Below are 27,571 nucleotides of genomic sequence, written 5' to 3'. Positions count from 1 at the left end.
TTTGGGGTTTTCTCCCAGTTGCAGATCGGGGGGGGTCCCAATGAGGGACTGAGACCCCTCAAAAGCACCAGGGGTGCCCCAAAGCCCCCCCAAAAAGCCTGGATCCCCTCCCAGTTCTCCCAGTTCCCCCAGTTCCCAGACGAGTGACGGCGCCGCCTCAGCGGGAAGCGAGGGGGCGGGGCTTAAGGGGATGATTGACAGCGGCTCAGCCCGCGGGCGAGGCGGGAAGGAGCCGGTGGGCGGGGCTAAAGCGCGAGAGGAGCCAATCAGCGCCCAGTATGCAAATTAGGGGAGCGAGGGGGCGTGGCTTCAGGGTGTAGTGATGGCGCGCGGGGCGGGAGGAGGGTGGGCGGGGTAAAGTGATGATTGACAGGCCGACGGGCCAGTCAGAGCTCGGAATTCAGCGCGCTGACCAATAGAAAGCGAGGAGGGCGGGGTTAATGGTTGATTGACAGCAGAAGGAGCCAATCGGAGCGCTGGGCGGGCCCGCTGGCGCCTCTTTCCCGCCGGGCGGGCTCCGTTCGGCTCCCGATCCCGGTTCCTTCCCCCGCGCCTCGTTCGGGTTCTTCTCCTTCCCCGCCCCCCCCCCCCCCTTTCCTCCCCCCCTCTCCCCGGCCCCCAACGCCGCCATGGGGTTCCTGAAGCTCATCGAGATCGAGAACTTCAAGTCGTACAAGGGCCGCCAGATCATCGGGCCCTTCCGCCGCTTCACCGCCATCATCGGCCCCAACGGCTCCGGTGACTCCCGGGGCCCCAAATCCGCACTTAGATCCCGGCCCCCCCACTCCCTGGGGTCCCCACTAATCCTTGGGGTCCCCCCTCCATCCTTGGGGTCCCCTTCATCCTTTGGTCCCATCCCCCCTCCGTCCTTGGGGTCCCCCCTCCATCCTTAGGGTCTCCCCTCTGTCCTTTGGTCCCATCCCCCCAATCCTTGGGGTCCCCCCTCTATCCTTAGGGTCCCCCTTCGTCCTTTGGTCCCATCCCCCCTCCATCCTTGGGGTCCCCACTACTCCTTGGGGTCCCCCCTCCATCCTTGGGGTCTCCCCTCTGTCCTTTGGTCCCATCCCCCTTAGTCATTGGAGTCCTTCCTCCATCCTTGGGGTCCCCCTTCGTCCTTTAGTCCCATCCCCCTTAGTCCTTGGGGTCCCCCCTAATCCTTAGGGTCCCCCCTCTGTCCTTTGGTCCCATCCCCCCTAATCCCTGGGGTCCCCCCTCCATTCTTGGGGTCCCCTTCCGTCCTTTGGTCCCATCCCCCCCAATGCCTTGGGGTCCCCCCTAATCCTTGGGCTCTCCTCCAATCCTTGGGGTCCCCTCTCCATCCTTAGGGTTCCCCTTAATCCTTGGAATCTCCCTCCATCCTTGGGGTCCCCTCCCCTAATCCTTGGGGTCCCCCTCCATTCTTGGGGTTCCTCCTCCCATCCTTGGGGTCTCCCCTAATCCTCAGGGTCCCCCTCCATCCTTGGACTCTCCCTCCATCCCCCCCCAATCCTTGGGGTGTCCCCCCAATCCTTGGGGGTCTCCCCTAATCCTTGGGGTCCCCCTCCATCCTTGGAATCTCCCTTAATCGTTGGGGTTCGCCCCCCATCCTCAGGCTTCCCCCTTCATCCTTGGGGTCCCCCCTCACCCTCCCAAGCTTTGGGGTCCCCCCCTTCCCTCCCCTCACCCCCATTTATGGGGATCCCCCCATTTCCTCCTTTTTTTTTTGGGGTGTCTCCATTCTCTCTTCCTTTCTCCTTCCCCCCCATTCTCTAGGATCCCCCTTTCCCCCCCCCAACTCCTGGGGTCCCCCAAATTCCTCCTCCTCCCCCCATTTTTTAGGTTCTCCCTCCATTTTCTGCGCCCTCGTTCCTCCTCCGCCATTTCCTCGTCTCCCTCGCCTTTCTCCGAGCTCTCCCAAGCAATCTTGGGGCTCCCCTTTTAACCCCCCCCCAGGTAAATCCAACCTGATGGACGCCATCAGCTTCGTTTTGGGGGAGAAAACAAGCAACCTGCGCGTGAAAACCCTGCGGGATCTGATCCACGGGGCCCCCGTGGGCAAGCCGGCGGCCAGCCGGGCCTACGTCAGCATGGTTTACTCCGAAGAAGGCGCTGAGGATCGAACCTTCGCTCGCGTCATCGTCGGTACGGAAGGAGAAGGGGCGGGGGGACACCTGGACGCGCTCCAGGCCGCTCGTTCCGAGCTCCGCGCCGGGAAAAACGGTGGAAGAGGGGATCCTGAGCGCTCTCGGGAAGGAAACGCGAGGGAATCGGGTGGTTAGGCCTCGTTAGCGGGGGTTGAGGAAAGGCCAAACGAAGCTGAGGGACTTCGAGGGCAAAGGGACTCGGGTGGTGGAGGAGGGAAGGGCTGTGGATGGGGCTGCTTGGGCTTAAAGACCTCGGGGTCGTAGAGTTGTGGAGTTGTGGAATCACAAAATCTTAGAATATTAGAATCATGGAGTCGTAGAGTCGCGGAGTCGTAGAATCATGGAATCTTAGAATCGTAGAATTATGGAGTCGTAGAGTTGCGGAGTCAGAATCACAAAATCTTAGAATCGTGGAGTCGCGGAATCATGGAGTCGCGGAATCACGGAATCTTAGAATCGTGGAGCCGTAGAATCACGGAATCTTAGAATCGTAGAGTCGTAGAATCGTGGAATCGCGGAATCTTAGAATCGTAGAATCGTGGAATCTTAGAATCGTAGAGTCGCGGAGTCGTAGAATCACGGAATCTTAGAATCGTAGAGTCGCGGAGTCGTAGAATCACGGAATCACGGAGTCGTAGAATCGCAGAGTCGTAGAATCACGGAATCTTAGAATCGCAGAGTCGTAGAATCGCAGAATCTTAGAATCGTAGAGTCGCAGAGTCGTAGAATCACAGAATCACGGAGTCGTAGAATCACAGAGTCGTAGAATCACAAAATCTTAGAGTTGTAGAATCATGGAGTCGTAGAGTCGCAGCGTCATAGAATCACAAAATCTTAGAATCGTAAAATTGTAGAGTTGTAGTGTCGTAGAATCACAAAATCTTAGAGTCGTAGAATCATGGAGTCGTAGAGTCACGGAGTCTTAGAATTGTAGAGTTGCGGAGTCGTAGTATCATGGAATCTTAGAATCGTAGAATCATGGAGTCATAGAGTCGCAGAGTCATAGAATCACAAAATCTTAGAATCATAAAATTGTAGAGTTGTAGTGTCGTAGAATCGCAAAATCTTAGAGGCGTAGAATCGCGGAGTCGTGGAATCACAAAATCTTAGAATCATAGAATTGTGATGTCATAGAGTTGCAGAGTCAGAATCACAAAATCACGGAGTCACAAAATCTTGGAGTCATAGAATCACAAAATCTTGGAGTCATAGAATCACAAAATCTTAGAATCGTAGAATCATGGAGTTGTAGAGTCACGGCGTCATAGAATCACAAAATCTTCGAGTTGTAGAATCATGGGGTCACAGAATTGCAGAGTCGTAGAATCACAAAATCTTAGAATCATGGAATCATGGAGTCGTGGAATCGTGGAATCTTAGAGTCATAGTGTTATAGAGTTGTAGAATCACAGAATCTTAGAATCATGGAATCGTGGAGTCGTAGAATCACGGAATCTTAGAGTTGTAGAATTATGGAGTTGTAGGATCACAAAATCTTAGAATCATAGAATCATGGAGTCGTAGAGTTGCGGAGTCATAGAATCACAAAATCTTAGAATCATAGAATCGTGGAGTCGTAGAATCACAAAATCTTGGAGTTGTAGAATTGCGGAGTCGTAGAATCACAAAATCTTAGAGTCGTAGAGTCACGGAGTCGTAGAGTCACGGAATCTTAGAGTCATAGAATCATGGAGTCGTAGAATCACAAAATCTTAGAATCTTAGAATCACGAAATCTTAGAATCATAGAATCGTGGAGTCGTAGAGTTGCGGAGTCAGAATCACGAAATGTTAGAGTCGTAGAATCGCGGAGTTGTAAAATCACAAAATCTTAGAGTCGTAGAATCACGGAATCTCAGAATCGTAGAGTCACGGGATCGTGGAGTCACAAAACTGTAGAATCACAAAATCAATCAGAGAATCCTTAGGCTGGAAAAGAGCCACTGGATCATCGAGTCCAACCGTTCCCATCAACCCCTAAACCACCTCATCCGCTGGTTTTTAAACCCCTCTGGGGAAGGGGCCTCAACCCCCTCCCTTTTCCAGCACCCAACGACCCTTTCCATGAAGAATTTTTCCCTGATTTCCAGCCTGACCCTCCCCTGGTGGAGCTCGAGGCCGTTCCCAGCTCCGTTCTCTTCTCTGGCCTCGCTCCAGAGCCTCGACGTCCTTCTTGTGGTGGGAACCGAGCCCACGATGGTCCCGTGGGTCTTTTCCAACCTGGTGGTTCTATCATTCTCGGATTTTAGGGGGTGGGTTTATGGATTTTGGGGTGTTGCCTTTGACGTCTCCAAATTTTTACTGGCGTAGGAAGTTCTTCGGAGTATAAGATCAACAACCGGGTGGTGCAGCTGAGCGAGTACAGCGAGGAGCTGGAGAAACTGGGCATCCTCATCAAGGCCAGGAACTTCCTCGTCTTCCAGGTTCGAGGGCAGAGAGCAGAGGGCGTTAGGGGGGAATTTGAGGGGGTTTGGGGGAGCTTTGAGGGGGGATTCGGGCTCTAGGGAGGGATTTGGGGGGGGTTAGGAGGGATTTTGGGGGGGGGTGAGGGTTTAGGGGGGATTTGAGGTGGGTAAATGTGGGTCTAGGAGGGATTTAGGGTGAGGTGAGTGTGAGTTTGAGGGTTTAGGGGGGATTTGAGGGGGGTAAATGTGGGTCTAGGAGGGATTTGGGGGGTTTAAGTTGGTTTGAGGGTTTAGGGGGGACTTGGGGGGTGTAAATGTGGGTCTGGGAGGGATTTTGGGGGGTTTAAGTTGGTTTGAGGGTTTAGGGGGGACTTGGGGGGTGTAAATGTGGGTCTGGGAGGGATTTTGGGGGGTTTAAGTTGGTTTGAGGGTTTAGGGGGGTCTTGAGGGGGGTCTAGGAGGGATTTAAGGTGAGGTGAGTGTGAGTTTGAGGGTTTAGGGGGGATTTGAGGGGGGTAAATGTGGGTTTAAGAGGGATTTTGGGGGTATAAGTTGGTTTGGGGGGGTAGGTGGGGTTTAGAGTGGGATAAGTGTGGGTTTAGGAGGGATTTTTGAGGGGGTTTGAGGGTTTAGGGGGGATCTGAGGGGGGTAAATGTGGGTCTAGGAGGGATTTAAAGTGAGGTAAGTGTGAGTTTGAGGGTTTAGGGGGGATTTGAGGGGAGTAAATATGGGTCTAGGAGGGATTTTGGGGGGTCTAGGTGGGTTTTGGGGAGGTAGGTGGGATTTAGGGTGGGTTAAGTGTGGGTTTAGGAGGGGTTTTGGGGGTGTAAACGTGGGTTTAGGAGGGATTTAGGGTGAGGTAAGTGGAGAAACCTGTGGAGAAGCTCCACGAGGATTTGGGGGCTCATCCCTGTCCCCATCCCTCCATCCAGGAGGATTTGGGGTCCCATCCCTGTCCCGATCCCTCCATCCAGGAGGATTTGGGGTCCCATCCGTGTCCCGATCCCTCCATCCAGGAGGATTTGGGGTCCCATCCCTGTCCCGATCCCTCCATCCAGGGGGATTTGGGGTCCCATCCGTGTCCCGATCCCTCCATCCAGGGGGATTTGGGGTCCCATCCGTGTCCCGATCCCTCCATCCAGGGGGATTTGGGGTCCCATCCCTGTCCTGATCCCTCCATCCAGGAGGATCTGGGGTCCCATCCCTGTCCTGATCCCTCCATCCAGGAGGATCTGGGGTCCCATCCCTGTCCCGATCCCTCCATCCAGGGGGATTTGGGGTCCCATCCGTGTCCCGATCCCTCCATCCAGGAGGATTTGGGGTTCCCCCCCAGGGCTGAGGTTCAGGAGCCCCCGATCCCCCTCAGGGCGCGGTGGAATCCATCGCCATGAAGAACCCCAAGGAGCGCACGGCCCTGTTTGAGGAGATCAGCCGCTCCGGGGAGTTGGCGCAGGAGTACGACAAGCGCAAGAAGGAGATGGTGAAGGCCGAGGAGGACACGCAGTTCAACTACCACCGCAAGAAGAACATCGCCGCCGAGCGCAAGGAGGCCAAGCAGGAGAAGGAAGAGGTCGGAGCAGCTCCGTGTGGACATTCCGCCTCCTCATCCCTCGTTTCTTACCTCGTTTCTCCTCGTTGCAGGCCGATCGTTACCAACGGTTGAAAGACGAAGTGGTGAGGGCTCAGGTGCAGCTCCAGCTCTTCAAGCTTTACCACAACGAGGCGGAAATCGAGAAGCTCAACAAGGAGTTGGGCCTGAAGAACCGGGAGATCGATAAGGACAAGAAGAGGATGGATCGGGTGGAGGACGAGCTGAAGGATCGCAAGAAGGAGCTGGGCAAGATGATGCGGGAGCAGCAGCAGATCGAGAAGGAGATCAAGTGAGGAAGCCCCGTTTAGCCCTTCGGGTTCCATTAATCCCTTCGCTTCCGCCTCTCCGAGGAGCCTAAACCTCCGGCCTCCAAGCCGGAGAAGCTCCCAGCGCGGTGGGTTGGGCTCGAAGGGTCGCGTCAAGGTGGAAACGAGTTCCTAGTGGGATTCTCCATCTTGGAGTGGCCGGGAAGGACCCGGAGGCACGGCTCGGAGGTTTGAAATTTGCGGATGACACGGAATCGGGAGGAGCAGGTGTCGCTCGCGAGGGCGTGGGGGTCGTGGAGAGCTGGGTGGTCGTTAACCGCGTGGAGCCGGATTTGGCGTCTGGTTCCTCAGGGAATGAGCTCCTCTCTCTGGGCCCGAGGGAATCGGAGGTTGGGTTGGAAGGAACCTAAAGGTCATCGGGGACGCGTCCCGCTAGGCCAGGGCCTCATCCAGCCTGGCCTTGAGCGTCTCCAGGGACGGGGCAGCCATGACTTCCCCGGGAACCTGTTCCAGGGCCTCTCACGGAGAAGAAATTCCTCCTTCCATCTAGTCGAAATCTGCTCCTCTCCGCTTTATCCCCGTTCCCCGTCATCCCATTGCTCCAAACCTTTGTGGAAAGCTCTTCCCCAGCTTTCTTGGAGCCCCTTCGGGTCGCTCCGAGGTCTCCTCAGAGCCTTCTCCAAGCTGAGCCTCGTCTGGGAGGTTCTCCAGCCCTCGCGTCGCCCTCGGAGCCTCCTCAGGGCCCATTCCGACAGCTCCGTCTCCTCCTCCCATGGAGGATTCCAGACCTGGAGCTGATCCTCCAGTTGAGGTCTCCCCAGAGAGGAGCAGAGGGGTAGGATCGGCCGTGCTGGTTGACGTTAGTCACCTCCAAGGGCTTGTAGGAGGATCTGCTCCACCGTCTTCCCTTCTTCCAGCCACCAGGGTCTCCTCCTGAGACCCTGAGACCTCCTGAGCTTTTCAAACCTCACGGAGATGATCTCAGCCAATTCTGGGATGCGCCCCACGAGGTCCCGTTGACTTAGATCCGTTCCTCAGGTGGTCACCAACCTGCTCCTCCTCTGCTCTGGGACGGGATTCACCTCCCTGGTCACCATCTCGCTGTCCCGTGGCCCCCGAGGAGCGAGGAGAGAGGTTCTTGGTGGCAACCGAGGCCAAAAAAGTTGTTAAGCACCTCCGCCTCCTCCTCGTCCGTTGATACGAGGTCACCATCTTCAACCACCCGCGAGGGGACGTTCTCTTGGACCCGGAAAAGTCCTTCTCGTTGGTTTTTCCTTCCTAAGTTGAGGTCCGGCTGCTCCTCGGCCTTCCCGCTGTCCCCCCCGGCCCAAGGGAACAGCAGGAACCTGCTCCAGGGGGAGGGCAGGTTGGAAATCGGAGAAGGTTCTTCTCCTAGAAGGTGCTGGAGGCCCGGAACGTGACTTCCCATAAATCCAGGAGCGTTTAGACACGTCGTGATGTGAAGATCGGGGTTGTCCTAGGCGGGAACTTCCATCTCGGAGCCTCCTACGATTCTCCAGTGGGTGGGAAGCTCTGATGGTCCCTAATCTTGAGTCGTTATTCCAGGGAAAAGGATTCCGAGCTCAACCAGAAGCGGCCTCAGTACATCAAAGCGAAGGAGAACACCTCCCACAAGATCAAAAAGTTGGAAGCGGCCAAGAAATCCTTGCAGAACGCGCAGAAGCAGTACAAGAAACGCAAAGGGGACATGGACGAGCTGGAGAAGGAGATGCTCTCCGTGGAAAAAGCCCGGCAAGAGTTTGAGGAACGCATGGAAGAGGAGAGTCAAAGCCAAGGGCGGGATCTGACCTTGGAGGAGAACCAGGTGGGGTTCGTCCCGGGGCGTCCAGGGGGTGGATTTAGGACCTTCTCCCATCCTGGTGGCCCCATGGGGTGGATTTAGGACCTTCTCTCATCCCAGTGTGTCCAGGGGGTGGATTTAGGACCTTCTCTCATCCCGGTGTGTCCAGGGGGTGGATTTAGGACCTTCTCTCATCCCAGGGCCCCCAGGGGGTGGATTTAGGACCTTCTCTCATCCCGGGGCCTCCAGGGGGTGGATTTAGGACCTTCTCTCATCCCGGTGTGTCCAGGGGATGGATTTAGGACCTTCTCTCATCCTGGGGTGTCCAGGGGGTGGATTTAGGACCTTCTCTCATCCTGGGGTGTCCAGGGGGTGGATTTAGGACCTTCTCTCATCCCGGGGTGTCCAGGGGGTGGATTTAGGACCTTCTCTCATCCTGGTGGCCCCAGGGGGTGGATTTAGGACCTTCTCTCATCCCGGGGTGTCCAGGGGGTGGATTTAGGACCTTCTCTCATCCTGGTGGCTCCAGGGGGTGGATTTAGGACCTTCTCTCATCCCGGGGCCCCCAGGGGGTGGATTTAGGACCTTCTCTCATCCCAGTGTGTCCAGGGGGTGGATTTAGGACCTTCTCTCATCCCGGGGCCTCCAGGGGGTGGATTTAGGACCTTCTCTCATCCCGGTGTGTCCAGGGGGTGGATTTAGGACCTTCTCTCATCCCGGGGCCTCCAGGGGGTGGATTTAGGACCTTCTCTCATCCTGGTGGCTCCAGGGGGTGGATTTAGGACCTTCTCTCATCCCGTTTTCCTCTGGGATCAGGTGAAGAAATACCACCGGCTGAAGGAAGAGGCCAGCAAACGCGCGGCCACGCTGGCGCAGGAGCTGGAGAAGTTCAACCGGGATCAGAAAGCCGACCAGGATCGCTTGGATCTGGAGGAGAGGAAGAAGGTGGAGACGGAGGTGAGCGCCGGGGGGGCCTCTCCCGCATCCCTCCCGCGTCCTCCCGCCCCCGGCTGAGCCGGCCCGGCCCTCGTTCCCAGGCCAAGATCAAGCAGAAGCTGCGGGAGATCGAGGAGAACCAGAAGCGCATCGAGAAGCTCGAGGAGTACATCGCCACCAGCAAGTGAGGCCTCAGCCCCAGCCCCGAGCTCCAGCCTGGCCCCGATTCCTGATTCCGGGAGGCGTCTCCCGTCCCTGGGGCCTTGGCTCTGTCCTCAGGGCACCCCCGAGGTGTCCCTTGTCCCCAATCCCCCATTCCCACCTCATTCCATTCCCAGTTTCCACCCTCCAGGCCAGCCCCGAGGTGTCCCTTGTCCCCAATCCCCCATTCCCACCTCATTCCATTCCCAGTTTCCACCCTCCAGGCCGCCCCGAGGTGTCCCTTGTCCCCAATCCCCCATTCCCACCTCATTCCATTCCCAGTTTCCACCCTCCAGGCCGCCCCGAGGTGTCCCTTGTCCCCAATCCCCCATTCCCACCTCATTCCATTCCCAGTTTCCATCCTCCAGGCCGCCCCGAGGTGTCCCTTGTCCCCAATCCCCCATTCCCACCTCATTCCCAATCCCAGTTTCCACCCTCCAGGCCAGCCCGAGGTGTCCCTTGTCCCCAATCCCCCATTCCCACCTCATTCCATTCCCAGTTTCCATCCTCCAGGCCGCCCCGAGGTGTCCCTTGTCCCCAATCCCCCATTCCCACCTCATTCCATTCCCAGTTTCCACCCTCCAGGCCTTCTCCAAGCCGTCCCTTGTCCCCAATCCCCCATTCCCACCTCATTCCCGATCCTCTCCCCTGCAGACAATCCCTGGAGGAGCAGAAGCGCCTGGAGGGGGAGCTGACGGAAGAGGTGGAATTAGCCAAACGTCGCATCGACGAGATCAACAAGGAATTAAACCAGGTGATGGAGCAGCTCGGAGACGCCCGCATCGACCGCCAGGAGAGCAGCCGGCAGCAGCGCAAGGCCGAGATCATGGACAGCATCAAGCGCCTCTATCCCGGCTCCGTCGTGAGTCCCCTGGTCCTTCCCCGCTTCGGAATTCCCGCTTTTTCCCTTTCTTTTCTCCGTCCTGATCGCGCGGCTCCCGCAGTACGGGCGCCTCATCGACCTGTGCCAGCCCACCCAGAAGAAATACCAGATCGCCGTCACCAAGGTTCTGGGCAAGAACATGGACGCCATCATCGTGGATTCCGAGAAAACGGGCCGGGATTGCATCCAGTACATCAAGGAGCAGCGCGGGGAGCCCGAGACCTTCCTGCCCCTCGACTACCTGGAGGTGGGATTGGGTCGCAGGGAGGAGGGGGCGTCGGGGGGGACCCCGAGAGGAGGTGGGAGGGGAAGAAAGGGGGAAGGGAGTCATCGGGAAGGAAAATCCGTAGGGTTCGGGGGAGTCTGGAAGGGGTTGGGGTGTTTCAGGAGGGGCCTTGAAGCCTTTGAGGTCTTGGAAGGGGTTTGAGGGAGCAATTTGGGGTCCTGGAAGGGGTTTACGGGGGTTCTCAGGGGGCGCCTTGAAGCCTTTGAGGTCTTGGAAGGGGTTTGAGGTGGAGCCTTTAACTCCTTGGGGTCCTGGAAGGGGTTTGAGGTGGAGCCTTTAACTCCTTGGGGTCCTACAAGGGGTTTAGGGGGGTTCTCAGGGGGGGCCTTGAAGCCTTTGAGGTCTTGGAAGGGGTTTGAGGTGGAGCCTTTAACTCCTTGGGGTCCTGGAATGGGTTTAGGGGGATTTTTCGGGGTGCTGGGAGGGGTCTGGGGGGTCCTTGAACCCTTTGGGGTCCTGGAAGGGGTTTGAGGGAGCAATTTGGGGTCCTGGAAGGGGTTTGAAGTGGAGCCTTTAACTCCTTGGGGTCCCACAAGGGGTTTACGGGGGTTCTCAGGGGGCACCTTGAAGCCTTTGAGGTCTTGGAAGGGGTTTGAGGTGGAGCCTTTAACTCCTTGGGGTCCTGGAATGGGTTTAGGGGGATTTTTGGGGTGCTGGGAGGGGTCGGGGGGGGCCTTGAACCCTTTGAGGTCTTGGAAGGGGTTTGAGGGAGGAATTTGGGGTCCTGGAAGGGGTTTAGGGGGGTTCTCGGGGGGGCCTTGAACCCTTTGAGGTCTTGGAAGGGGTTTGAGGTGGAGCCTTTAACTCCTTGGGGTCCTGGAATGGGTTTAGGGGGATTTTCGGGGTGCTGGGAGGGGTCTGGGGGGGCCTTGAAGCCTTTGAGGTCTTGGAAGGGGTTTGAGGGAGGAATCTGGGGTCCTGGAAGGGGTTTGAGGTGGAGCCTTTATCTCCTTGGGGTCCTGCAAGGGGTTTAGGGGGGTTCTCAGGGGGGGCCTTGAAGCCTTTGAGGTCTTGGAAGGGGTTTGAGGGGTGAATCTGGGGTCCTGGAAGGGGTTTGAGGTAGAGTCTTTACCTCCTTGGGGTCCCACAAGGGGTTTAGGGGGGTCCTTTAAACCTTTGAGGACCCCAAAGGGGTTTTTGGGGGGGTCCTTGGGGTCCCACAAGGGGTTTAGGGGGGTCCTTTAAACCTTTGAGGACCCCAAAGAGGTTTTGGGGGGGTCCCTGGGGTCTCAGAGGGGGGTTAGGGGTGGCCTTTAACCCTCTGAGGTCCTTGAAGGAACTTAGCAGTTCCCTTTATCGCCTCGTCTGAGGGTTTTGGGGGGACCCGTTTAACCCTTTGGGGCCCGGGGGGTGTCCCCATCGGGTCCCTTGCGGCTTCGATCCCTCCGTAGGGTTTTGGGGATCCCTCTTTAACCCCTTGAAGCTCAGCGCCGGGGTTTTTTGGGATCCGGAGTGAATCCCTTGGGATTCCTGCTCCTCCCTGAGGGTTTTTTTTTTTGTGGGGGGTGGGGGTCCCCGTTAACCCTTCCTCGTCCTGCAGGTGAAGCCGACGGACGAGAAGCTGCGCGAGCTGAAAGGGGCGAAGCTGGTGATCGACGTGATCCGCTACGAGCCTCCCCACATCAAAAAAGCTCTTCAATACGCCTGCGGCAACGCCCTGGTCTGCGACAACGTGGAGGACGCCCGCCGCATCGCCTTCGGGGGCCACCAGCGCCACAAAGTAGGTGCCCCCACTCTCCTTTTCCTCCTCCTTCTCCTCCTCTTGAGGATCCCGGCGTCCCGGCTGCTTCTCCGCCCTCGTTATCTCCGTTTTTTTTTCAATCTCCGCAGACGGTGGCGCTGGATGGGACCCTGTTTCAAAAATCGGGGGTGATTTCTGGAGGGGCCAGCGACCTGAAGGCCAAAGCTCGGCGCTGGGATGAGAAAGCGGTGGATAAGCTGAAGGAAAAGAAGGAGCGGCTGACCGAGGAGCTCAAGGTTGAGGGGGGGGCGAGAGCGTGGACACCCCCCCCGCCTTTTTTCTCTACCCCAAACCTCCTTTTTGGCCTTCCGCGCCCTCCAAACTCCATCCCCCGCCCCCCAGAGCTGCCTCTGCGCCTGCTGAGGCTCCTCCTGACCCCAAAAAACCCCTTGCCCAAAAATCTCTTTCTGGAAGGGGATCCCCTTTCAACCCCCACGTGCCATTTCCCACCATTTTTCCCCCCTCGCACCCATTTCCTGCATGTTTCCCTCTCTTTTCCTGCCCATTTCCCACAGTTTTCCTCCCTTTCTTCCCCTCACACTCATTTCCTGCTCATTTCCCACTCGTTCCCCCCTCACACTTGTTTCCCCTTCACACCCACTTCCTATCCTTTTCCTCCCCTTCCCCCCACAACCTGTTTCCCATTTCCCAGCCTTTCCCCTTCCTTTTCCCCCCTTCACCCCCGCTTCCCGCCTGCTTCCTTCCCATTTCCTCCCACACACCCATTTCTCACCCTTTTCCTGCCCTTTCCCCCCCTTTTACTCCTGTTTCTCACCCTTTCCCCTCCCCTTAACCTCATTTCCCCCCCATTTTCCCCCCTCACCGCCATTTCCCCTCCTTTTTCTCCCCCTCACCCCCATTTCCCCCCTATTTCCCACCCTTTCCCCCCCTCACCGCCATTTCCCACCCTTTTTCTCCCCCTCACCCCCATTTCCCCCCTATTTCCCACCCTTTCCCCCCTCACCGCCATTTCCCACCCTTTTTCTCCCCCTCAGCCCCATTTCCCCCCCATTTCCCACCCTTTTTCTCCCCCTCACCCCCATTTCCCCCGTTTCCCCCCCTTTTACCTCCATGTCTCCCCCTTTCCCCTCCCTTTAACCTCATTTCCCCCCCATTTTCCCCCCCACCTCCATTTTCCCCCTTTTTCCCCCCTCACCACCATTTCCCACCCTTTTTCTCCCCCTCACCCCTATTTCCCCCTTATTTCCCACCCCTTTCCCCCCTCACCGCCCTTTCCCCCCCTTTTTCTCCCCCTCACCCCCATTTCCCCCCCGTTTACCCCCCTTTTACCTCCATTGCTCACCCTTTCCCCTCCCTTTAACCTCATTTTTCCCCCATTTTCCCCTCTCACATCCATTTCCCGCCTTTTTCTTCCCTCACGCTCGTTTCCCGCCTTTTTCTTCCCTCCCGCTCGTTTCCCGCCTTTTTCTCCCCCTCGCCGCCATTTCCCTCCCTTTTCCTCCCCCTCCCCCCCATTTCCTGCCCATTTCCCCCCTTTTCCCCCCCTCAACTCCCTTTCCCCCTTTTTCCCCCCCCCAGGAGCAGATGAAGGCCAAGCGGAAGGAGGCCGAGCTGCGCCAGGTGCAGTCGCAGGCTCACGGGCTCCAGATGCGCCTCAAGTACTCGCAGAGCGACCTCGAGCAGACCAAGACGCGGCACCTCGCCCTCAACCTCCAGGTGCTGCGGCCGCTTCCACCACTTTGGGCTCGAATCTGCCACTTTGGGCTCGGAATCTGCCACTTTGGGCTCGGAATCTGCCATTTTGAGGCAGATTCTGTCACTTTCGAGGCAAATTCCACCCCTTTTGGTGCAGATTCCATTCATTTTGCTGTGAATTCTGCCAATTTTGGGTCAATGGGGCCTATTCTCCCCATTTCGAGGCAGATTCTGTCCCTTTTGGGGTGGATTCCGCCACTTTCGAGGCAGATTCCGCCTATTTTGGTGCAGATTCCGTTCATTTTGCTGTGAATTCTGCCAATTTTGGGGTCAATGGAGCCTATTCTCCCCATTTCGAGGCAGATTCTGTCCATTTTGGGGTGGATTCTGTCACTTTCGAGGCAAATTCCACCTATTTTGGTGCAGATTCCATTGATTTTGCTGTGAATTCTGCCAATTTTGGGTCAATGGGGCCTATTCCCCCCATTTCGAGGCAGATTCTGTCCATTTTGGGGTGGATTCTGCCTCTTTCAAGGCAAATTCCACCTATTTTGGTGCAGGTTCTGTTCATTTTGCTGTGAATTCTGCCATTTTTGGGTCAATGGAGCCTATTTCCCCCCATTTCAAGGCAGATTCTGTCCATTTTGGGGTGGATTCTGCCACTTTCGAGGCAGATTCCTCCTATTTTGGTGCAGATTCCGTTGACTTTGCTGTGAATTCTGCCGGTTTTGGGTCAATGGGGCCTTTTCCCCCCATTTTGAGGCAGATTCTGTCCATTTTGGGGCTGTTTCTGCCACTTTCGAGGCCGATTCCGTCCATTTTGGGGTGGATTCTACTCAATTTAGCGCAAATTCCCCCCTTTTTGGGGTCTTACGCGCTCGCTTCTGCCCTTTTTGTTGACTTTTGAGGCCATTCTGTGCTTTTCGAGGCCAATTCTGCCCTTTTTGGGTCCCTGTGGCAGGATTTTAGGCTGCCTTCCCCCCTTTTAGTTGCGTTCCAGGGCTTTTCCAAGCTTTAAAGCAGCCGTTTTGGGGGCGTCACAGAGAACTCCCCCTTCCCTCTGGGTTTTTTTGGCTCCGGACAGACCCAGAGGGGGAATTTTGGGGTGCAGGGAGGGCTCCTTGACATCCTTTCATCATTTTTTCCTCTCCCGCCGCAGGAAAAATCAAAACTGGAGAGCGAACTAGCCAATTTTGGGCCTCGCATCAACGACATCAAGCGCATCATCCAGGGCCGCGAGCGGGAGATGAAGGATCTGAAGGAGAAGATGAACCAGGTGAGGGGTTTTTCGGGGGGGCAGGAGGGGTTTGGGGGACCCCGTTGCCCCCTACTTTATTATTATTTTTTTTTAAGGTGGAGGATGAGGTGTTTGAGGAGTTTTGCCGTGAAATCGGGGTCCGGAATATTCGGGAATTCGAGGAGGAGAAGGTGAAGAGGCAGAACGAGATCGCGAAGAAGAGGTGAAGGGACCCCAAAAAACATGGCGGGGGGGCCCAACCGGGCCCGCTTAGCCCCCCCCGAGGTTCTGGGGGCCCCCGTAGGCCCCATTCCTGATTCTTTGGGGCTCCCTCCCCGTTTGGGGTGCAGCCCCGGAGGTTTTGGGGGTTGAACTCGTGTGGTTTTCAGGCTGGAGTTTGAGAACCAGAAGACTCGCTTGGGCATCCAGCTGGATTTCGAGCGCAACCAGCTGCGCGAGGACCAGGAGAAGGTGGCCATGTGGGAGCAGGGCGTGCGCAAGGACGAGGCCGAGATCGAGAAGCTCAAGAAGGTTCCGAGGGGCTTTTTTGGGGAGAAAAAAGAGGATTTGAGTGGTTTGTGAGGGGAAAAAAGAGGATTTGGGGGCTTTTTAGGGGATTTGGGGGAGAAAAAAGAGGGGGTTGGGGGGTTTTCATGGGTTTGGGGGGAGAAAAAAGAAGATTTTGAGGGGTTTTGGGGGAGAAATAAGAGGATTTGGGGGTTTTGGTGGTTTCGGGGGGAGAAAAAAGAGGAGTTGGGGGTTTTTTTGGCAGGAGAAAAAAGGATTTGGGGGGTTTTGGTGTTTTTTGGGGAGAAAAAAGAGGATTTGGGGGCTTTTTAGGGGATTTGGGGGAGAAAAAAGAGGGTTTTGGGGGGGTCATGGTTTTGGGGAGAGAAAAAAGGATCTTGGGGGGTTTGGGGGGAGAAAAAAGAGGATTTTGGGTTTTTTGGGGAAGAAAAAAGGATTTTGGGGGTTTTGTTGTTTTTGGGGGAGAAAAAAGAGGATTTGGGGGGTTTTGGTGTTTTTTGGGGAGTAAAAAGAGGATTCTGGGGGAGAAAAAGAGGATTTTGTGGGGTTTCGGTGGTTTTGGGGGAGAAAAAAAGAGGATTTGGGGGGTTTTGGTGTTTTTTTGAGGAGAAAACAGGATTTTGATGGTTTTGGGGGAGAAAAAAGAGGATTTTGGGGTTTTTTCACTTTTTGGAGGGAGAAAAAAGGATTTGGGGGGTTTTGGGTGGTTTTTGTGGGAGAAAAAAGAGGATTTGGGGGCTTTTTAGGGGATTTGGGGGAGAAAAAAGAGGGGTTTGGGGGGTTTTCATGGTTTTGGGGGGAGAAAAAAGAGGATTTTGGGTTCATTGGGGAAGAAAAAAGGATTTGAGGGGTTTTGGTGGTTTTCGGGGGAGAAAAAAGAGGATTTGGGGGGTTTTGGTGTTTTGGGGGGAGTAAAAAGAGGATTTTGGGGGAGAAAGAAGGATTTTTTGGGGTTTTGGTGGTTTTTGGGGAGAAAAAAGAGGATTTTAGTGGTTTGGGGGGAGAAAAAAGAGGATTTTGGTGGTTTTGGGTGAGAAAAAAGAATTTTGGCTTTTTTTTCATTTTTTGGGGGAAGAAAAAAGGATTTTGGGGGTTTTGGGTGTTTTTTGGGGGAGAATAAAAGAGGATTTGGGGACTTTAGGGGGTTTGGGGGAGAAAAAAGAGGGTTTTGGGGGGTTTTCATGGTTTTGGGGGGAGAAAAAAAGAGGATTTTGGGTTTTTTTGGCAAGAAAAAAGGATTTTGGGGGTTTTGGTGTTTTTTGGGGAGAAAAAAGGATTTTGGGGGGGTTGATGGTTTTTTGGGGAGTAAAAAGGATTTGGGGGGAGAAAAAGGATTTTGTGGGGTTTTGGTGGTTTTGAGGGAGAAAAAAGAGGATTTGGGGTTTTTTTGCTGGTTTTTGGGGAGAAAACAGAGGATCTTGGGGGGTTTGGGGGAGAAAAAAGAGGATTTTGGGGGTTTTTGTGATTTTGGGTGGAGAAAAAAGGATTTTGGGGGAGAAAAAGTAGGATTTGGGGGGTTTTGTAGTTTTTTGGGGAGAAAAAAAGAGGATTTGGGGGGGTTTTGGTAGCTTTTTGGGGAGAAAAAGAGGATTTGGGGGGGTCTCGGTGTTTTTTTCGGGGGAGGAGAAAAGGCTTTGGGGTTTTGTGGCGGTTTGGGGGAGAGTAACGCGGGTTTGGCGGCAGGAGGAGCAGCGGCACATGAAGATCATCGACGAGACGATGGCCCAGCTGCAGGACCTCAAGAACCAGCACCTGGCCAAGAAATCCGAGGTCAACGACAAGAACCACGAGATGGACGAGATCCGCAAGAAGCTGGGGGGGGCCAACAAGTGAGGAGAGGGGGCTAGTGGCCCTTGGGGTGGGGCTAGTGGCCCTGGGAGTCGGGCTAAGGGTCATGGGACGGGGCTAGTGGCCCCTGGGGTGGGGCTAGTGGCCCTGGGAGTGGAACCAAGGGGCATGGGAGGGGGCCAGTGGCCCTTGGGTGGGGCTAGTGGCCCTGGGGGTTGGGCTAGTAGCTCTGTGGGGTGGGCTATGGGTTATGGATGGGGCTAGTGACCCTGAGAGTGGGGCTAAGGGGCGTGGGAGGGGGCTAGTGACCCTTGGGGGAGGGCTAGTAGCTCTGGGGGGTGGGTTCTGGGTTATGGGTGGGGCTAGTGGCCCTTGGGGTGGGGCTAGTGGCCCTTGGGGTGGGGCTAGTAGCTCTGGGGTGTGGGCTCTGGGTTATGGGTGGGGCTAGTGGCCCTTGGGGTGGGGCTAGTGGCCCTGGGGGTTGGGCTAGTAGCTCTGTGGGGTGGGTTATGGGTTATGGGTGGGGCTAGTGACCCTGTGACTAGGGCTAATGGGTATGGGAGGGGGCTAATGGGCGTGGGAGGGGGCTAGTGGCCCTTGGGGTGCAGCTAGTGGCCCTGTGAGTGGGGCTAAAGGGCATGGGAGGGGGCTAGTGGCCCTTGGGGTGGGGCTAGTGGCCCTGTGGGTGGAGCTAAAGGGGCATGGGAGGGGCTAGTGGCCCTTGGGGTGCGGCTAGTGGCCCTGTGGGTGGAGCTAAAGGGGCATGGGAGGGGCTAGTGGCCCTTGGGGTGCAGCTAGTGGCCCTGTGGGTGGAGCTAAAGGGGCATGGGAGGGGCTAGTGGCCCTGGGGGTGCGGCTAGTGGCCCTGTGAGTGGGGCTAAAGGGGCATGGGAGGGGCTAGTGGCCCTTGGGGTGGGGCTAGTGGCCCTGTGGGTGGAGCTAAAGGGGCATGGGAGGGGCTAGTGGCCCTTGGGGTGCGGCTAGTGGCCCTGTGAGTGGGGCTAAAGGGCATGGGAGGGGGCTAGTGGCCCTTGGGGTGAGGCTAGTGGCCCTGTGGGTGGAGCTAAAGGGGCATGGGAGGGGCTAGTGGCCCTGGGGGTGAGGCTAGTGGCCCTGTGGCTGCGGCTAAGGGGGCGCGGGAGGCGTTACCGAGCTGTGGGGCGGGGAAGGGGCTGGCGGCCCCCCGGGCCGGGCTAGTAGCCGCCTGGGCCCGCAGGGAGATGACGCACCTGCAGAAGGAGGTGACGGCCATCGAGACGAAGCTGGAGCAGAAGCGCAGCGACCGCCACAACCTGCTCCAGGCCTGCAAGATGCAGGACATCAAACTGCCCCTCGCCAAGGGCACCATGGACGACATCAGCCAGGAGGAGGTGCGGCTAGTGGCCCGCCCAGGGGGCTAGCAGGCAGTGGAGGGGGGGTAGCGGCCCTGGGAGTGCGGCTAGTGGCCCTGGGAGTGGGGCTAAGGGGCATGGGATGGGGCTAGTGGCCTTGGGGGTGGGGCTAGTGGCCCTGGGAGCACAGCTAGTGCCCCTGCGCGTGTGGCTGAGGGCTCTTTTTTCTCGGTTTCCCCCGCCCAGGGCGGCGCCGCCGGCGAGGAGCCTGTCAGCAGCTCCCAGCGCACGTCCAGCCTCTATGCCCGTGAGGCCCTCATCGAGATCGACTACAGTGACCTGCCCGAGGAGCTCAAGGTGCCCCCCCCCGCGTCCGTCTGTCCCCCCACACTTCCATCTTTCCACCTCTACTATCATCTTTACCCCCCCTACTTCCATCTTTCCTCCCTCCCCCGCGTCCGTCTGTCCCTCCCCCGCGTCCGTCTGTCCCCCCCCATGTCCCCCCACGCCCCCCATAGACTCCTATAGGGCCTGTCCAGCTGAGGCCACGCCCCCATTAACCCCTATGGGCCTGTCCAGCTGAGGCCACGCCCCCATTAACCCCTATGGGCCTGTCCAGCTGAGGCCACGCCCCCATTAACCCCTATGGGCCTGTCCAGCTGAGGCCACGCCCCCATTAACCCCTATGGGCCTGTCCAGCTGAGGCCACGCCCCCCATTAACCCCTATGGGCCTGTCCAGCTGAGGCCACGCCCCCATTAACCCCTATGGGCCTGTCCAGCTGAGGCCACGCCCCATTAACCCCTATGGGTCTGTCCAGCTGAGGCCACGCCCCCATTAACCCCTATGGGGCCTGTCCAGCTGAGGCCACGCCCCCCATTAACCCCTATGGGGCTGTCCAGCTGAGGCCACGCCCCCATTAACCCCTATGGCGCCTGTCCAGCTGAGGCCACGCCCCCATTAACCCCTATGGGCCTGTCCAGCTGAGGCCACGCCCCCATTAACCCCTATGGGGCCTGTCCAGCTGAGGCCACGCCCCCATTAACCCCTATGGGCCTGTCCAGCTGAGGCCACGCCCCCATTAACCCCTATGGGGCCTGTCCAGCTGAGGCCACGCCCCCATTAACCCCTATGGGGCCTTTCCACCTTAAAGCCCCGCCCCTCTGGCTAAGCCCCGCCCCCTTGACCGAGGCCACGCCCCAATAGGCTCCTATAGGGCCTGTCCAGCTGAGGCCACGCCCCCAATAGGCTCCTATAGGGCCTGTCCAGCTGAGGCCACGCCCCCAATAGGCTCCTATAGGGCCTGTCCACCCGGAAGCCCCGCCCCCTGGGCTAAGCCCCGCCCCTTGACCGAGGCCACGCCCCCATTAACCCCTATGGGGCTGTCCAGCTGAGGCCACACCCCCCATTAATCCCTATGGGGCCTTTCCACCCGGAAGCCCCGCCCCCCGGGCTAAGCCCCGCCCCCCGCTAAGCCCCGCCCCCATTGACGAGGCCACGCCCCCCATTAACCCCTATGGGCCTGTCCAGCTGAGGCCACGCCCCCATTAACCCCTATGGGCCTGTCCAGCTGAGGCCACGCCCCCATTAACCCCTATGGGCCTGTCCAGCTGAGGCCACGCCCCCATTAACCCCTATGGGCCTGTCCAGCTGAGGCCACGCCCCCCATTAACCCCTATGGGCCTGTCCAGCTGAGGCCACGCCCCCATTAACCCCTATGGGGCCTGTCCAGCTGAGGCCACGCCCCCATTAACCCCTATGGGCCTGTCCAGCTGAGGCCACGCCCCCATTAACCCCTATGGGCCTGTCCAGCTGAGGCCACGCCCCCCATTAACCCCTATGGGGCCTGTCCAGCTGAGGCCACGCCCCCCATTAACCCCTATGGGGCCTGTCCAGCTGAGGCCACGCCCCCATTAACCCCTATGGGCCTGTCCAGCTGAGGCCACGCCCCCCATTAACCCCTATGGGGCCTGTCCAGCTGAGGCCACGCCCCCCATTAACCCCTATGGGCCTGTCCAGCTGAGGCCACGCCCCCATTAACCCCTATGGGGCCTGTCCAGCTGAGGCCACGCCCCCCATTAACCCCTATGGGGCTGTCCAGCTGAGGCCACGCCCCCATTAACCCCTATGGGGCCTTTCCACCTTAAAGCCCCGCCCCTCTGGCTAAGCCCCGCCCCCTTGACCGAGGCCACGCCCCAATAGGCTCCTATAGGGCCTGTCCACCCGGAAGCCCCGCCCCCTGGGCTAAGCCCCGCCCCCTTGACCGAGGCCACGCCCCCATTAACCCCTATGGGGCTGTCCAGCTGAGGCCACACCCCCCATTAATCCCTATGGGGCCTTTCCACCCGGAAGCCCCGCCCCCCGGGCTAAGCCCCGCCCCCCGCTAAGCCCCGCCCCCCTTGACGAGGCTACGCCCCCCATTAACCCCTATGGGGCTGTCCAGCTGAGGCCACGCCCCCCATTAACCCCTATGGGCCTGTCCAGCTGAGGCCACGCCCCCATTAACCCCTATGGGGCCTGTCCAGCTGAGGCCACGCCCCCATTAACCCCTATGGGCCTGTCCAGCTGAGGCCACGCCCCCATTAACCCCTATGGGGCTGTCCAGCTGAGGCCACGCCCCCATTAACCCCATGGGGCCTTTCCACCTTAAAGCCCCGCCCCTCTGGCTAAGCCCCGCCCCCTTGACCGAGGCCACGCCCCAATAGGCTCCTATAGGGCCTGTCCAGCTGAGGCCACGCCCCCAATAGGCTCCTATAGGGCCTGTCCAGCTGAGGCCACGCCCCCAATAGGCTCCTATAGGGCCTGTCCACCCGGAAGCCCCGCCCCCTGGGCTAAGCCCCGCCCCCTTGACCGAGGCCACGCCCCCATTAACCCCTATGGGGCTGTCCAGCTGAGGCCACACCCCCCATTAATCCCTATGGGGCCTTTCCACCCGGAAGCCCCGCCCCCCCGGCTAAGCCCCGCCCCCCGCTAAGCCCCGCCCCCATTGATGAGGCTACGCCCCCCATTAACCCCTATGGGGCTGTCCAGCTGAGGCCACGCCCCCCATTAACCCCTATGGGGCCTTTCCACCCGGAAGCCCCGCCCCCCTGCGCTAAGCCCCGCCCCTTGACCGAGGCCACGCCCCCATTAACCCCTATGGGGCCTTTCCACCCGGAAGCCCCGCCCCCCGGGCTAAGCCCCGCCCCCTGACCGAGGCCCCGCCCCCAGGACGCGCAGGCGGAGGAGGAGATCCGTCAGGAGATGAACCAGCTGCAGCAGCGGCTGACGGAGCAGCAGAGCGTCCTGCAGCGCATCGCCGCCCCCAACATGAAGGCCATGGAGAAGCTCGAGAGCGTCCGCGACAAGTTCCAGGAGACCTCGGACGGTGCGGGGGGCGCACCGGGGCCTTCGGGAGGGAACCGGGGGACACCAGGGGCTTGGGGATGGAACCGGGGGACACCAGGAGCTTGGAGAGGGAACTTGGGGACACCAGGGGCTTGGAGATGGAACCTGGGGACACCAGGAGCTTGGAGATGGAACCTGGGGACACAAGGGGCTTGGGGATGGATCTTGGGGCCACCAGGAGCTTGGGGACACAAGGGACTTGGAGATGGAACTTGGGGACACCAGGAGCTTGGAGAGGGAACTTGGGGACACCAGGGGCTTGGGGACACCAGGGGCTTGGGGATGGATCTTGGGGCCACCAGGAGCTTGGGGACACAAGGACTTGGAGATGGAACTTGGGGACACCAGGAGTTTGGGGACGCAAGGACTTGGAGATGGAACTTGGGGACACGAGGAGCTTGGGGATGGATCTTGGGTACACCAGGAGCTTGGGGACACAAGGACTTGGAGATGGAACTTGGGGACACCAGGAGGTTGGAGATGGAACTTGGGGGCACCAGGAGGTTGGAGACAGAACTTGGGGGCACCAGGAGGTTGGAGATGGAACTTGGGGACACGAGGAGCTTGGGGATGGACCTTGGGGCCACCAGGAGCTTGGGGATGGACCTTGGGGCCACCAGGAGCTTGGAGATAGAACCTGGGGACACCAGGAGCTTGAAGATGGATCTTGGGGACACAAGGACTTGGAGATGGAATTTGGGGACACCAGGAGCTTGGGGATGGATCTTGGGGACATCAGGAGCTTGGGGACACCAGGAGCTTGGAGATGGAACTTGGGGACAGCAGGAGCCTGGGGACACCAGGACTTGGAGATGGAGCTTGGGGACACCAGGACTTGGAGATGGAACTTGGAGATGGAGCTTGGGGACACCAGGAGCTTGGAGATGGAACTTGGGGACACCAGGAGCCTGGGGACACCAGGACTTGGAGATGGATCTTGGGGACATCAGGAGCTTGGGGACACCAGGAGCTTGGAGATGGAGCTTGGGGACACCAGGAGCTTGGAGATGGAACTTGGGGACACCAGGAGCCTGGGGACACCAGGACTTGGAGATGGATCTTGGGGACATCAGGAGCTTGGGGACACCAGGAGCTTGGAGATGGAACTTGGGGACACCAGGAGCTTGGGGACACCAGGAGCTTGGAGATGGAACTTGGGGACACCAGGAGCTTGGGTACACCAGGACTTGGAGATGGAACTTGGGGACACCAGGAGCTTGGGGACACAAGGGACTTGGAGATGGAGCCTGGGGACACCAGGACTTGGAGATGGGACTTGGGGACACCAGGAGCTTGGGGACACCAGGGGCTTGGGGACACCAGGAGCTTGGAGATGGAACTTGGGGACACCAGGGACTTGGGGACACCAGGAGCTTGGAGATGGATCCTGGGGCCCCCAGGAGCTTGGAGACACCAGGAACTTGGTGACAGTAGGAGGTTGTAGATGGAACTTGGGGTCACCGGGAGCTTGGGGACACCAGGAGCTTGGAGATAGAACTTGGGGTCACCAGGAGCTTGGGGTCACCAGGAGCTTGGAGATGGCTCTTGGGGCCCCCAGGAGCTTGGAGATAGAACCTGGGGACACGAGGAGCTCGGGGCCGGAGCTCGGGGCCCCCAGGGACGTGTCCCCGTGTCCCGTTGTCCCCAGAGTTCGAGGCGGCGCGCAAGAGGGCCAAGAAGGCCAAACAGGCCTTCGAGCAGATGAAGAAGGAGCGATTCGACCGCTTCAACGCCTGCTTCGAGTCGGTGGCCACCAACATCGACGAGATCTACAAGGCCCTGTCGCGCAACAGCAGCGCCCAGGTACCTCGCACGAGGGCCTCGCACGCTCGCACGAGGCCTCGCACGCTCCTCTTGCCTCTGCTTGAGCTCCTCAACCTCCACCTTGAGCTCTTCAGCGTCCTCCTCTTCCATGACGAGGTCCCCTCTGCTCCCAACCCGGCCTTGGCGTGACCCCCCTGCTCCTTGCACGCTCATCCCAGTCTCGCACGAGGCCTCGCACACTCACACGAGGCCTCGCACGCTCATCCTGGCCTCACACACTCACCTCATCTCTTCTTGAGGTCTTCAGTGTCCACCTTGAGGTCTCAGCGTCCTCCTCCACCACGACGAGGTCACTCTTGGCTTCCAACCAGGCCTTGGCGTGACCCCCTGCTCCTTGCACGCTCATCCTGGTCTCGCACGAGGCCTCGCACGCTCATTCCAGCCTCACACGCTCACATGAGTCCTCACACGCTCCTCTTTCCTCTTCTTGAGCTCCTCAACATCCACCTCGAGGTCTCAGCGTCCTCCTCCACCGTGACGAGGCCACCTCGGCTTCCAACCAGGCCTTGGCGTGACCCCCTGCTCCTTGCACACTCATCCTGGTCTCACACGAGGCCTCGCACACTCATCTCATCTCTTCTTGAGGTCTTCAGTGTCCACCTCAAGGTCTCAGCGTCCTCCTCCACCATGATGGTGTCACCCTCGGCTCCCAACCCGGCCTTGGTGTGACCCCCCTGCTCCTTGCACGCTCATCCTGGTCTCGCATGAGGCCTCGCACACTCACATGAGCCCTTGCACGCTCATTATGGCCTCACACACCCATCTCATCTCTTCTTGAGGTCTTCAGTGTCCACCTCGAGGTCTCAGCGTCCTCCTCCACCGTGACGAGGTCACCCTCGGCTCCCAACCCGGCCTTGCCGTGTCCCTCCTCGCACACTCACCCCCCCCCTTGCACACTCCCCTCTTTTTAACCCCTCGCAGGCCTTCCTGGGCCCGGAGAACCCCGAGGAACCCTACCTAGATGGCATCAACTACAACTGCGTGGCCCCCGGCAAGCGCTTCCGGCCCATGGACAACCTCTCCGGGGGCGAGAAGACGGTGGCCGCCCTCGCTCTGCTCTTCGCCATCCACAGGTGGGCCCTTCCTCCTCCTCAAACTCCCTTTTTCCTCCCGTCTCCTCGTCGTCTTCTCCCTCAGGAACCCAAATTTCTTCGTGGTGGCATCTCACGCGGCTTCTTTTCCACCTTCCCAGTTACAAACCGGCTCCGTTTTTCGTGCTGGACGAGATCGACGCCGCCCTGGACAACACCAACATCGGCAAGGTGGGGCTCTGGGGGCCTCCTGGGGGTCTTCGTGAGGATTTGGAGGCGTTGCGAGGGCTTCTCCATGGTTTTTGAGAGGCTCTCCAGGGATTTGGAGAGGTTCTTCAGGGTTTTTGACACGTTCTCCAGAGATTTGAGGGGTTCTCCATGGATTTGAGAGGTTCTCCATGGTTTTTCAGACGTTCTCCAGGGATTTGTGAGGTTCTTCAGCCATTTTGAGGAGTTCTCCAGGGTTTTTGAGAGGTTCTCCATGGATTTGAGGGGTTCTCCATGGTTTTTGAGAGGCTCTCCAGGAATTTGGAGAGGTTCTCCATGGATTTCAGAGCTTCTTCAGGGTTTTTGAGAGGTTCTCCAGGGATTTTGAGAGGTTCTCCAGGGATTTTGAGAGGTTCTCCAGGGATTTTGAGAGGTTCTTCAGCCATTTTGAGGGGTTCTCCAGGGTTTTGGAGAGGCTCTCCATGGTTTTTGAGAGGTTCTCCAGGGATTTGAGGGGTTCTCCAGGGATTTTGAGAGGTTCTCCAGGGATTTTGAGAGGTTCTCCAGGGTTTTGGAAAGGTTCTCCATGGATTTGAGAGGTTCTTGATGGTTTTTGAGAGGTTCTCCATGGTTTTTGAAGGGTTCTCCATGGATTTGAGAGGTTCTTCAGGGTTTTTGAGAGGCTCTCTATGGATTTCAGAGGTTCTCCAGGGATTTTGAGAGGTTCTCTATGGAATTGAGACATTCTCCAGGGTTTTTGAGACATTCTGTATGGATTTGAGGGGTTCTCCATGGATTTTGAAGGGTTCTCCGTGGATTTGAGAGGTTCTCTATGGATTTGAGACGTTCTCCAGGGATTTGAGGGGTTCTCCATGGATTTTGAGAGGTTCTTCAGGGTTTTTGAGAGGTTCTCCATGGATTTGAGAGGTTCTCCAGGGTTTTTGAGAGGTTCCCCAGGGATTTGTGAGGTTCTTCAGCCATTTTGAGGAGTTCTCCAGAGTTTTTGAGAGGTTCTCCAGGGATTTGAAGGGTTCTCCATGGATTTTGAGAGGTTCTTCAGGGATTTTGAGAGATTCTCCACGGATTTGAGATGTTCTCCATGGTTTTTGAAGGGTTCTCCAGGGATTTGAGGGATTCTCCAGGGATTTCAAGAGATTCTCTATGGATTTGAGAGGTTCTCCAGGGTTTTTGAGAGGTTCTCCACGTATTTGAGAGGTTCTCCATGCTTTTTGAAGGGTTCTCCATGGATTTGGAGAGGTTCTCCAGGGGTTTTGAGAGGTTCTCCAGGGATTTGTGAGGTTCTTCAGCCATTTTGAGGGGTTCTCCAGAGTTTTTGAGACATTCTCCAGGGATTTGAAGGGTTCTCCATGGATTTTGAGAGGTTCTTCAGGGCTTTTGAGAGGTTTTCCACAGATTTGAGACATTCTCCATGGATTTTGAGAGGTTCTCCATGGTTTTTGAGACGTTCTCCAGGGTTTTTGAGACGTTCTCCAGGGATTTGAGAGGTTCTCCTGGGATTTGAGGAGTTCTCCATAGATTTCGAGAGGTTCTCCAGGGATTTCAAGAGGTTCTCTATAGATTTGAGAGGTTCTCCAGGGTTTTTGAGACGTTCTCCAGGGATTTGAGGGGTTCTCCATGGATTTTGAGAGGTTCTTCAGGGTTTTTGAGAGGTTCTCCACGGATTTGAGAGGTTCTCCATGGATTTGAGAGCTTCTCCAGTGATTTTTGGGGACCTCCAAGGTACTTATGGCCCCAACTCACACTTTTGGAGGACCCCTGGGATATTTCATGGCTCCTCAAAGTTCTTGAGGGTCTCCGAGGGATTTTTGGGGGGGTTCTGCGGGGTTTGAGGAGCTCCAAGGCCTCCCCTCCTCCCCTTTTTCTCCGGAAAGGCCCCATTTCAGCGCCCGGGGGTGGGATTTTTGGTAGCCCCCATCCCATTTTTGGTAGCCCCCCCCTCATTTTTGGTTGCCCCCCCCCCGCCGTAGGTGGCCAATTACATCAAGGAGCAATCAGCCGCCAACTTCCAAGCCATCGTCATCTCCCTCAAGGAGGAGTTTTACACCAAAGCCCAGAGCCTCATCGGCGTCTACCCCGAGGTGGGGGGCAAATAAAGGGGGGGGGCAAAAAAAAGGGGGGGGGGGGGGCAAAAATGGAGCTGGGGGGGTGGGGAAGGGGGGGGGGGAACCAAAGTTGGGGGGAACCAAAAAGGGGGGGTCGCATTAGTGGGGGGGATGCTTAAGAGCAGAGACCTGAAGGGGGTGGGGGGGAACCTAAAGATGGGGGGACTCAAAGTAGGGGGGACCTAAAGGGGGGGAAACCAAAGAGGGGGGGGCATTGGGGGGGGACG

General features: G+C 57.8%; 1 protein-coding gene across 1 annotated transcript; it reads left to right on the top strand.

Moving 5' to 3' along the window:
- Positions 1-589: 589 nt before the first annotated feature.
- On the top strand, positions 590-27,335 carry SMC1A (structural maintenance of chromosomes 1A). Its single transcript, XM_069882934.1, has 24 exons — positions 590-738; positions 1,933-2,121; positions 4,433-4,545; positions 5,895-6,098; positions 6,170-6,408; positions 7,952-8,210; positions 9,003-9,143; positions 9,224-9,306; positions 9,978-10,185; positions 10,268-10,453; positions 12,033-12,212; positions 12,323-12,469; positions 13,773-13,910; positions 15,049-15,165; positions 15,243-15,349; positions 15,516-15,657; positions 17,338-17,483; positions 18,659-18,812; positions 19,020-19,130; positions 21,983-22,139; positions 23,808-23,962; positions 24,905-25,056; positions 25,176-25,245; positions 27,210-27,335. The coding sequence occupies exons 1-24, from the start codon at positions 630-632 to the stop codon at positions 27,333-27,335; spliced, it is 3,633 nt and encodes a 1,210-aa protein (XP_069739035.1). The 5' UTR covers positions 590-629.
- The last annotated feature ends 236 nt before the right edge of the window (positions 27,336-27,571 follow it).

This window comes from Phaenicophaeus curvirostris, unplaced genomic scaffold, assembly GCF_032191515.1.
Source record: "Phaenicophaeus curvirostris isolate KB17595 unplaced genomic scaffold, BPBGC_Pcur_1.0 scaffold_406, whole genome shotgun sequence".
Taxonomy (NCBI): Eukaryota; Metazoa; Chordata; class Aves; order Cuculiformes; family Cuculidae; genus Phaenicophaeus; species Phaenicophaeus curvirostris.
Note: the sequence above shows the minus strand (reverse complement) of the source record. Positions and strands in the feature narration are given on the sequence as shown.